A 10,762-nucleotide genomic window follows, 5' to 3' on the forward strand; every position below is an offset into this window, starting at 1 on the left:
GGGCAATCTTGGGTTCTCTTTAAGAGCTGAGTTGCTGAAGGCTCTGCTGAGGCCCAGGGAGGAGACAGCCATGGGCACAGCTCTAGACTTGCAACAGTCTGTTTAGTGACCGGTCGAAGTTACAGCGGCAGTAGAAAAAAAAAGGGACGTGACTGTTTTTCACAGTTACGACTGTTGCCGCATCCCCTTGGTCACGTGGTCAGCACCAAGGCCCTTGGGAAATAACTCGCATTTATGATGACTGCAGCGTCTGGGGGAAGGGTGTCACCTGATCTCCAGGCAAGCAAAGGCAATGGGGAAACCCAGATTGAATGACTGTGGCACTAACTTAACTGCAGTGATTCACTTAACAACTGTGCCAGGAAAGGTTACAGAACAAGGCAAAATTCACTTACCCGTCACCCGGTCCTTCAGGGCTCACCCGGGATGGCCGAGGGCTCCTTTCCCTGCTGTCCCCTGCCTGGCCCAGCGGACGCAGCTGCCTGCCCTCTCCCCTCCACTGCCCTCCTTCCCGGCCTGGGACGCGGAAGAGGAGGACAGAGGCTCCGCCTTCCTCCCCTCCTCCCAGTTGCTCCTCCGCTGATTCTGCGGCTGCAACTCTTCTGGCGCCGCCTTTGGGCGAGAAGTTCCCGCCTGGCTCTGAGGTGGAACCGTCGTTGCTTCCCAGGACGTGTATTGCTGCCTCATTATGGTGAAGCTCTTCAAAATAGAGAAGGAACTGAGGGAGAAGAGGGCCCTCCGGGGCCACAAGCAAGGCATCGCGGACGCCCAGGCCTCGCCCAGGGGACCAGCCCAGCCTGCGGTGCCTCTCGGTAAGTCCTCCGCGGGGAAGCCAGGGGAAACGGGGAGACCTCTGGGTCTGGGCGTGTCTCGGGAACCTGGGGGGACTCGTTGCCTGCTTTTCCTCCTCTGGAGAAGTGCCCTCCTCACTTGGGTAGATGCCAGCTTGCTATGGACTGTGGGGAGGGGGAGGGAGCTGCCCGGGAACCCGTTGTACTTTCCTGAGGCATCAGCTGATTGTCCCAAGACCAGGGGCCGGGAAGTGGAATGCAACGGCCCCTCCTGATCTACCGAAACCATTCGTTCGAACATAACTGGGCAGTAGAGAGATGACGGGGGAGAGGAACGAGGAAGGGAAAGTTAACGGGGGGAACTTTCGGGTGCAGATTTTTAGTTCTGGCTTTGCTGCGTTGTATCCCCTCGTCTCTCAGTAAAAGTTTATCTCTCGCCCAGCTGGAGTCGAGGGTGTCTCTTTCCTAAGAACCCAGGTTGGGGCAGGCATGACATCAACTCTGGCCGCTGCTCGAGAAGAATTTCTCCCCTGTCAAAAGAGCCGGGTTTTGTGAGAGGTGGGCTTCCTCTCGCCAAAGTTGGGCAGGGCCTCCTGGTTGCAGCTGCTACATGTTGCTGACAGCTCCCTGAAAGTTGGCAGGAAGAGCAGGCCGCCCTTGGGGACAGCTTCCTGGTCCTGGTGTGGAAGACAGGTCCTTCCATCAGCCAGGATGCTTTCTGGGGTTTTGTGTCCACTGGCTGGGGTGTAACGGTTGCTTCCACACGCACCCCAAATAAAACGTTTCTCTGGAGGAGGTCAGTTGGCTTCTGCCCATTGCTTCTTCGGGTTGCCCTGGGTCACAGCTGTCTTTCAAAGGTCCTGGACGTTCAAGGATGGTTGATTGACAGGCTGGACCGGTTCAAGGCAAGAGACGGGCAGCTGTCCCTTTGAATGGCCGCTTGTCCCTCTGTGTTAGGTGGGCCTCTGGGACGATGGCTTCTTCGGGCTCCTTTGGGCTTCGTCGGTGGCTTTCTGGGCAGTTTTGGTTCTGCCAGTTGTGAAGAGTCTTCCATCACAGCGTCTTCCTTGCCTCCGGTCCAGCTGGCCACAGGCTCTGCCTTTTGGCTAACGGAGGCCGTTTTTAACAAAACAGCCTCGTTTCAGGCGGCATTTTTTTGCTCTGTGGAGTCCGGCAGGGAACCGGGCGTTACGAAGCCTTCACTTCTCTGTTGTGCTTGCTTTGCTGATCCGTTGTGCGTGTCCAAAATGTCCTCACTGGGGTTGGAAAAGTCCAGGTTATGTTCCTGCATGTGTGTGTGTATGTGTCTTGGTCAGAATGAGGGCCACTGCAGTGTTGGGGGCTTTTCCGCCTCCCTTCCCAGCTTCTCGAAGGATTTGGGTCTGCCGTTTTTTGTGGTGGTGGTGGTGGTGAGTTTGGAGAGGAGAGCCTTGGTTTTATCTCTGTTGATGCTCTTTAATTTTTCCCTCCAACCTCCCAACTCAACATGGCGGCTAATTCGGCTGCTGGATTGCAGCTTCAGGAGCAAAACCCTCGTCTGCTGATGTCCGGCTTGTGACGTGACCGACTCCGGATTCCCCGCAGGGAAGTTCTGTCCCCGAGGGAGGAGAAACACCCCCCCCCTTTCGTTCCACTGCCGGAATCGACTTGATCCTTGGCCAGATCAGGGCTGGGTCTGGCAGATCTCCCAGATCAGGGCTGGGCATGTTTTGTGCCCTTTCCCGCCCTGTAGGGGATCCACCCTGCCAGGCCAACAACCTCTTGGTTGTTTCCGGAAGCGTTCATTCTGGCCTCTCTGACTGCCACTTGCCGTCTTTCCTCCTCTTCTCCTTCGGGTGCTCCCTCCCCCACCCTGGCTGGGAGCTATTCTCGGCCCTCCCCCCGGACTGCCTTGGATCGTGGCCCCGGGGGGCCCTTCGGCTATTAGGTCCCTTTCTGGCCAGGGTTCCCTGAAGCAGCCCAAGCCCCTGTTTCCAGCCTCCCTTGTCCAGACTTTAACCTTGACACCCCAACATGGCCGGCGTCCTTGTCTCCTTCCCTGACAGGCGGGGGAGCTGCATTCCCCGGAGCCCCAAGAGGCGAATCTTCTCCCCCTTCACTTGTGGGGTGGTGGAAATAAAGAATGCCTGGATTGGTGTTTTCAGTCGTGGACGGATTTTCAGTGGCTCTTCTTGTGCGCCGCCCAGAATTGCCTTCTGTGAGATGGGCAGGAACATCCGTGGGATATAATCAGTGGACAAATACAAGGGGAACGCTCTCTGCGGCTGCCTTCCGGTGATTCTGGTCCCGTATCCCGTCTCCTCCTCCAGGTGGCCCATTTTAAGCATATGAGGTTTATTCCTTCCGAGGTCTGAGTGTTTACTGACCGCTCAGAAGCCAATTGAGCTGGACAGCTGGTCTCTTTCCTCTCAGGGCTTCGGCGGCCATGATGAAATCTCCTTTTCTGAACAATCCGAAGACACCCTTGTCCCCCAGCCTGGTCCTGAGAGGCCCTTCCTGTCCCTCGTGCCTGGGGCACCTCCCAGCTCCCCCCCCCGAAGGCCATGTGGGTTTGGGTTAGTCCCTCAGGATGCTCCCCACAGGCGATCCCTTCAAATTGCAAGACTATTTTCCATTAAGGGAGCCTCTGTGGGCGGAAGGCAGAGGTGGTGTTCAGCAGGTTCTGAGCAGTTCTGGAGAACCGGTAGCGGAAATTTGGAGTAGTTTGGAGAACGGGGTAACCTTCCCCCAGGAGCGGGGAGGGAATGGAGATTTTGCAGTATCCTTCCCCTGCCACGCCTGCCAAGCCACGCCCACAGAACCGATAGTAAAAAAAATTTGAATCCCACCCCTGGGTGGAAGCAAGTTGGCTTTGATGATCCTCCAGGGTTAGGGTGAGGGCAAGTTGCGGGAACTGAGAAGCCCTTTCGAGCCAGGCTAATGAGCAAACCCTCCTGACCGAGTTTGGCCAAGATGCGAGGCTCTTCTTAACCTGGTCAGTTTTCTACTCGGATGACTTTGTCTTTCAGCAGAAACGCGGTTGAAGAGGCTGAAGAGGGTTGTGTGTTTTTATTGCAGGCAGTCAGCTGGCCGCCCCGGAAGTGCCTCCGAGCCCCACCCAGGACCCCCCAGGTATACTTGCTTTCACTTTCGCTTTTTGTAGCCAGCCTTCCCATCTCGCGGCGGCAGCTTTTCCTAAGCCCAAGAACCCCGACAGGGAAGCCAACTCGGACGGGAGAGGCTGAAGCGATGGAGCCGTTTCCCACCATCGCTCCAGCAAAGGATTTGATTTCTTCTGTTCGGCCCGGCCAAAGAGGGGCCAGGGCGGGGAGCCTCGGTCGCCCGACTGGCTCTGGGGCAATGCCCGGGAGTCTCTTTGCAGGCGCAGCCCCCTGCCTCCCTTCCCCAATTGGACGGGCAATTTGGGGAAGTCCAAAAGGTTTCTCTCTGCGGGTGGCGTCAAGCTAGCCTTCCCTTGAGCCTTTGCGAGTTTCCCTGCTTCTTGCGGGCGGGCAGTTTTTCTGTCTTTGCTTAACCCAGATTTGGAGTTTAGGGTGTCGTGTGAAGCCGTTGGTTTCACTGCCAGGGGTGACTCTCACGGCCAGAGTTGGGGCTGGGAGCCCGTGGCATTCAGACGCAGCCAGCTGAGCTGTCCTGGGGTACCTTTTGCAGGTGTCCCTCCGCTGAACCCCATGTCCATTTGGACCATCCAGATCTCTCCCATTTTGCTGGACCTCCTGGCGGCCCCCCAGACAAGCCCGCCTGCTCAGACCCACGGCGAGGAAGCGGCTCCGGCGGTTGGTTCCCCCTCCCCCCAGCCCTTCACTGCACCCAGATGGTGCACTGTGTGGATCTCACCCTGTTCAGATGTTCATAGCGTGACTCTCCGAGGCGGGCAGGGCAAATACACTGCGCGGGGGAGGACTCACTCCTGCAGAATCGGTTTGCAGCTGTGCCGATCCTAAACGGGGAGGAAGAGTCCTTTTCCCGCTCCCATGTCTGGGTGGGAAAATTCCTGTGTGGTGGGTTCAGGTCTGGAGAAGCCGCCGGCCCTCATCTTGGGTCCGTTCCCCTTTCGCCTCGGAGTCGGTGCCCCTCGCACCCCTGTCTTGTAGCCTGATGGTCCATCTTGTTTGCTAGGTGCCCGCCACTTCCCCTTGGCTGCCTCAGCCCCAAAGTGCAACAAGGGCCTCTTTGGGCACCTTCCCGAGCCCTCCACCGGCCCCCGGCCAGTTCCTTCCCCCGCATCTGTTTCCTGCCCCCCTTGGAGCTCTGGACGCCAGCCTGGGCATCCTGGGGGAATCGGCTCCACAGGACGGAGGAGCCCAGGTAGGCCTGGAGGGCTGTGTGTGTGTGTTTGTGTGCTCCGTTTCCCTTGCCCACTTGCGGGGAAATTGAAGGTTTTAGCTGGCAAAGGTTTTCGTATTCGGAGGGTGTGTGTGTGTGCGTGTGTGTGTGTGTGTTCCCTGAGAGGTCACGAGGGGCCCCTTCTCTCCTGCCCCTTCCTGGGCCCTTGTGGGCAGCAGAATCGTTGGCCACCTGATGCCACAACCCCCTACAGGGGGGCCCAGCCTGCCAGTTGTGGCTGCTCCTGCATGCCCTGTGACTGGTCCTGAAGACTTGGGGGGGCTCAGCTTGCCCCCCCCTCCTTCGGTCAGGGCGGGGGCCCTTTGCAAAGAGGGGCCCCTGGTGGGGTTTGATGAGTTTCTGGATGCTCCGCTGATGGTTCTTCCTCCCAGCAGGGCCAGGACCCAGGCTCCCCCCCACTCTCACTCTGTGCCCGCCGTGACCCTTCTGCCTCCTCACGCCTTGCCAGGGGCCCAGAGTCAAAGTGCATCCTTGGGGCCGATGGCGTCGGCGGCAGCAGCAGTGGGCCTGAGCCTGGAGTCCCCTTCCCAGCAGCAGCCCCACCCACCCTGCCCGAAGTCAGCCCCGGGCCCTGGCACCCTGGTGAGTGGGGCCTCTTGAGTCGGCCTCTCAGCAAGAGCCCCAAAATGGTGCCAGGAAGGTTTCTGGGCTGCTTCTTCTACCGGGTGGGGGGTGGAGGTGGGGGAATATTGGCCCCACCCCTTTTCGCTTCCTTTTCCGCTTCGGCTGTTGTGCCAAAGGGTCCTTGCAAAGCCCAGTTGTGGCTGTTCTGGATGCCTCTGCCTGAGGAGGGAAGCCACCGGGGGGGGCGGGGGATGGAGCCCCCAGGTCGAGAGGGGCTTCCTGTTTGCCAGGAATTCCGCGGAGAAGCTCCTCGTTTTGCCTGAGCTCCCTTCCTGGCCTGCCATGGCTGACTTTCCTTTCCACCAGGGGGACCCCCACTTTGGGACCAGAGAGGCTGCCTCCCACGGGCTGCTGGGTAAGCTGAGCGGGTCCTTCCATGCCTCCCCAGTCTTGGGCCCCTCCTGGAGGGCCTGGGAGGCCCCCTGACCTCTGCCTTCTCCCCTCCCCCCGAGCCCTCAGGTGGAAGAGCCCCTCCCACCTGCTGCCCTGAAGAAGGCCGGTGGGAGCATGGCCAGGGCTGCTTCCTCCAGGCTGGCCAGAGGGACCTGCTGCCCCTTCCCGGGAGGGTGGGGGGGTCCCCTGGTGAACCCCAGCCCTCCCCAGGGTCTTGGGGAGTCGAGCTCTCCAGCACCATCCTGGAGCCACTAGGGCAAATGTCCCATCCTCCCCTCCCCCGCCCCCCTCCAGGGCGGAACCCTCTGCCCCACAGGAGCAAAGCTCTGTCTGCCTGGGCCTCAGGTGCTCCCAGAGGCGTAGAAGGTGCCCTCTCTTTGCAGGTAAACGCCGGAGACTGGCCGAAGGGGGCTGGAGTGCCTCCCCTGCTGGCCCCTCCCCTTTGGCCCTCCCCGATGCCCCGGCGCAGCCACCTCCGGTGACCCTCGAGTCCCTTCACCGTTCGCTGGAAGACTTGCGCATCTCTGTCCTCCGCAACCGTAAGTGGGGCGGCCCCTTCCGTGACCTCCCCCTCCCCCAACCTGTGGGTCTGTTCCAGCAGGGTGGCAGCCCCTTCCCCCTCCTCCCTCTTCCCCCCAAAGCCCCTCCTGACCGTCCCCGGTTGCCTCCTTCCGCAGTTGGGGCTGTCCATAGGCAGATGGAGGCCCTGGAGAAGAGGATCCACACGCTGGAGCGCTGGCGGGCAGAGACGGAGGGGCGCCAGCAGCTGCCACCACCGTAGCCGATGGCCGGGCTCCCTTCCTCCCCTTGTACAGACGCCCTGTTCTAAGGACGGTTCCGCCTTTGCTTCCCTTTGTATTCCTCAAACGTCAGACAATTTTCACTCTGCTCCTTGGATGGCAGCGTCTGGTTGCTGAGACGGGCCTCCCCAGCATGTCACCCCGTGGTTCATCCGGTGCCGGGTGGCCCTGGAGCCCAGTGCTGGGGGAAGGGATGGCCTCTGAAGCCGAGGCTGCTCCAGAAACTGCCCAGCCACCTCTGGGCCCCGGAGAGCATTGGGGGCGAGTGGGGGAGGCACGATATTTGGGAGGCCACACGGGCCGAGACCAGGGAGAGGAGGCCCCGGTGGGAGCTGGGCTGCTCTGGCCGGTCTTGGGCGGGGGTCGGCATCTCCCTCGCCTGGAAGATCAGCGGACGCTCGGAGCTCCTTCCCCTCACGACTGAGAACCACGTGCCTGACTCTGGGAGCATCCTGGGACAACTTCAACCATTCCGCCTCCATTAATGTGGCTGCCCCGGGAGAGCCGGATAGGGACAACAATGGCTTCACCTCTGTCAGCAGCCGCCTCTCCCGCCCTGGACTGGCTCGCCTGCTGAGCGAGGGGGCCTGAAGCGGGAGGGAAGGCTGTGCTGACAGCGGAACTCATCCCCGCCCGGAAGGTGGCGATGTGTTGCCTGGCCCTTCGGCTGCCTGGACAGTGGCGGGAGGCCCATGTGAGCCCTCCTGGGTCCAAGCGGGAGGGGAGGCACAGGGGGGTTTGCGGCTTTGGGATGGATGCGAAGCAGTTTGAGTGGGGAAGGGACCCGGGCTGCCCGTGAAGACGAAGGGTTGGGAAGGCTCCGTCCGTCTCTCAAAAGCCGCCACGGATGAGGAACAACTCCTTCCATCAAGTCTGCCAGCCACTGCCGGATGCTTTCAAGGACGTTTCTTTCAGGTCGGTTGTAGGAGGAGGTCTGGGTTCACCCAAGGGGGCCCCCAAAAGAGGGGTTGCCTGGTCGCTGAAGAAAACTTTCTGCCTTTTAATAAAAATCGTTAGTTGGAAAAGACGCTCAGAACTCCTGGTTTCCTCTAGGGCAGGTTCGGGGGGGGAGAAAGAGGAGGAGAAAAGAAAGGAAAAGGGAGTGATGGAGCAAAAAGAAAGGAAAAGGGAGGGAGAAAAGAAAGGAAAAGAGAAGGGAAGAAAAGGGAGAGAAAAGGGAGGGAGAGAAAAGGAAAAGGGAGAGAAAAGAGAAAAAGGGAGAGAAATGAAAGGAAAAGGGAGAGAAAGGAAAAGAGAGAGAAAAGAAAAGGGAGAGAAAAAGGAAAAAGGGAGAGAGAAAAGAAAAGGGGAGGGAGGGAGGAGAAAAGGAATAAGGAAGGGAGAGACAAAAAGGAAAAGGAGGCAGAGAAAAACGAAAAGGAGGAGGGAGGGAAAAGAGGGAAGAAAAAGGAAAAGGAGGGAGGGAGAGAAAAAGGAAAAGATAAAAAGAAATGAATAGGAGGGAGAAAAGAAAGGAAAAGGGAGGGAGGGAGGGAGACAAAAGAGGGAGGGAGGGAGGGAGAAAAGAGGAAAAGGAAGGAGAAAAAAGGGAAGGAAGAAAAGGAAAAGGGAGGTAGAAAAGGGAAAAGGAAGGGTGGTAGAGAATAGAAAGGAAAAAGGGAGGGAGGGATAAAAAGGAAAAGGGAGGGAGAGAAAAAGGAAAACGGAGGGAGGAAGAAAAGGGAGGGTGGGAGAGAATAGAGAAAGAAAAAGGCAGGAAGGAAGATAAGGGAAAAGGGAGGGAGAGAAAAGAAAGGAAAAGGGGGGAGGGAGAGAAAAGGAAAAGGGAGGGAGGGAGAAGAAGGAAAAGGGAGGGTGGGAGAGTAGAAAGGAAAAAGGGAGGGAGGGAGAAAAGGGAGGGAGAGGAAGAAAGGAAAAGGGAGGGAGAAGAAATGAAGGGAAAAGGGAGGAGAGAAAAGAAAGGAAAAGGGAGGGAGGGAGGAGAAAAGGAGAAAAGGGAGGAGGGAGAGAAAAGGAGAAAGGGAGGGAGGGAGAAAAAGGGAAAGGAGGGAGGAAAAAGGAAAAGGAGGAGAGAAAAGAAAGGAAAAGGGAGGGAGGAGAAAAAAGAAAAGGGAGGGAGGGAGAGAAAAGGAAAGGAGAGGAAAGAGGAGAAAAGGGAAAGGGAGGGAGAGAAAAGAAAGGAAAAGGGAGGGGAGAGAAAAGAAAGGAAAAGGGAGGGAGAGAAAAGAAGAGAAAAGGGAGGGAGGGAGAGAAAAGGGAAAAGGGAGGGAGGGAGAGAAAAGGGAAAAGGGAGGGAGGGAGAAAAGAAGGGAAAAGGGAGGGAGGGAGGGAGAAAAAGGAAAAGGGAGGGTGGGAGAGAATAGAAAGGAAAAAGGGAGGGAGAAAAGAAGGGAAAAGGGAGGGAGAGAAAAGAAAGGAAAAAGGGATGGTGGGAGAGAATAGAAAAGGGAGGGAGGGAGAAGAAGGGAAAAGGGAGGGAGGGAGAGAAAATAAAGGGAAAAGGGAGGATGGGAGAGAATGGAAAGGAAAAAGGGAGGGAGAGAGAGAAAAGAAAGGAAATAGAGGGAGGGAGGGAAGTCGGCTGAATCTGCCATTTAAACCTCAAAGCAGCCCAGGGTTCCCAAAAGGGACCATCCTCCTGGAGCCTCCAAAGTCAGCCCCCGCCTCGCCCGTTTGGAGTGTATCGATAAGCGCCTGATCCCTGATCTAGAGAGAGAAAGAGAGACTTTGTGCTTGGCAGGGGGGCTCCTTTGCCCACCCCAAAATACCCTGTTTCTCCAAAAAGACGGCCTCCCCCAATAGGAAGTCCCAGCATGTTTTATAGGCATGAAATGAAATTAAGCCCCTCTCCAGATTAAGGCCTACATGCGAAATGGGGGGGGAATAGTGGGGGGGCTTGCTGTTAGGATGTACTTTTGTTGCACACCCGGATATGGTGCTCCCTGCGTTGACCCCGATACGAAGTGCCCCATCAACGCCGAAGTCAACATCCAAGCCGTCGCCGCCTGCCCGCCCAAAGATGCCGGGGGTGTGTGAATTAAGTCGCCTCCGAAAAGACGGCCTAGCCATTTTTTCGGGGCTCAAAAAAAATAAGACCCGGCCTTATTATATGAGAAACATGGTACCACCACTTCCCCGAATAATTCAGGCAAAGCAAGCAGCGTGCATTAAGGGGGCAGGGCAAGTCCTTTGGTGGGGCACCCAAACCCAATGCATTCCGAGAGAGGTCGGCTGAGGGGTCAAGCAAAGGCCTGCATTGGGGGTGGTTGAGTGAGATTTGAACCGCAGAAACCATCAAGTCCAGATAACAATCCAAGGTGCAAGATGTGTGGGCTGCGTGGCTCCTACCCAGCTGCGTTAGTGTCTTCCTGTAAACTCTGCATTCAAGGATTTCCAGGATAAGGTCTCTGTTGCGGAGGAGTTGCTGAAAGAGCTAGTTGTCACATAGGGAAGGAATGGCCTTGACCCAGAAGAGGAAACCTGCTTCCTTTAAGTAGGAGAGGCCCAGGCTGCCCACTTCTTAAAAAAAACAACGCTGATGGTGCTGCACGTAATGACAGGCAATGCCTCCTGGTGTTTTTGTGGGCCGTGGGGCTGCGAGGACCTCCCCCCCCGGCTCTTCGCTCCCAGGGGTGCAGGAGGCTGGCAGGGGTGGGGAGGAGTCCCAGCACCACCAGATAAGGGGTGCAGAGAGGCTGGCACAGAGGAAGCTGGCAGCCGCCAGGGGGAGAGGAGGGGGAGGGGCCCACCACAGGCAGACTTGAGGCGGCATGGAGGGCTTCTGCCCAGGGGTGGGATTCTACCAGTTCGCACCTATTCGCTAGAACCGGTTGTTAACATTCTAAG

At 57.9% G+C, this 10,762-nt stretch overlaps 1 protein-coding gene across 2 annotated transcripts; it reads left to right on the top strand.

Annotated features, from left to right (window-relative positions):
* Positions 1-611: 611 nt before the first annotated feature.
* On the top strand, positions 612-7,982 carry LOC113454197 (histone lysine acetyltransferase CREBBP-like). Of its 2 annotated transcripts, none has more exons than XM_087918889.1 (8): positions 612-812; positions 3,849-3,902; positions 4,443-4,567; positions 4,911-5,099; positions 5,510-5,720; positions 6,069-6,117; positions 6,539-6,694; positions 6,833-7,982. In XM_087918889.1, the coding sequence occupies exons 1-7, from the start codon at positions 689-691 to the stop codon at positions 6,540-6,542; spliced, it is 756 nt and encodes a 251-aa protein (XP_087775015.1). In that variant the 5' UTR covers positions 612-688; the 3' UTR covers positions 6,543-6,694; positions 6,833-7,982. The 2 variants fall into 2 exon arrangements, with proteins under 2 accessions (XP_087775015.1, XP_087775016.1); XM_087918890.1 differs by having other exon boundaries at positions 5,513-5,720.
* The last annotated feature ends 2,780 nt before the right edge of the window (positions 7,983-10,762 follow it).

This window comes from Pseudonaja textilis, unplaced genomic scaffold (genome assembly GCF_049901715.1).
Source record: "Pseudonaja textilis isolate UNSWEBS1 unplaced genomic scaffold, rPseTex1.2 PTEXSCF155, whole genome shotgun sequence".
Lineage (NCBI taxonomy): Eukaryota > Metazoa > Chordata > Lepidosauria > Squamata > Elapidae > Pseudonaja > Pseudonaja textilis.

Excerpts from the sequence above, each read along its gene's own strand:
- LOC113454197 (XM_087918889.1), top strand. The coding sequence starts at position 689 with ATGGTGAAGCTCTTCAAAATAGAGAAGGAACTGAGGGAGAAGAGGGCC. Across the intron at positions 813-3,848 it reads CCAGCCTGCGGTGCCTCTCG|GCAGTCAGCTGGCCGCCCCG; the intron begins GTAAGTCCTCCG and ends TTTTTATTGCAG. Across the intron at positions 3,903-4,442 it reads CCCCACCCAGGACCCCCCAG|GTGTCCCTCCGCTGAACCCC; the intron begins GTATACTTGCTT and ends TACCTTTTGCAG.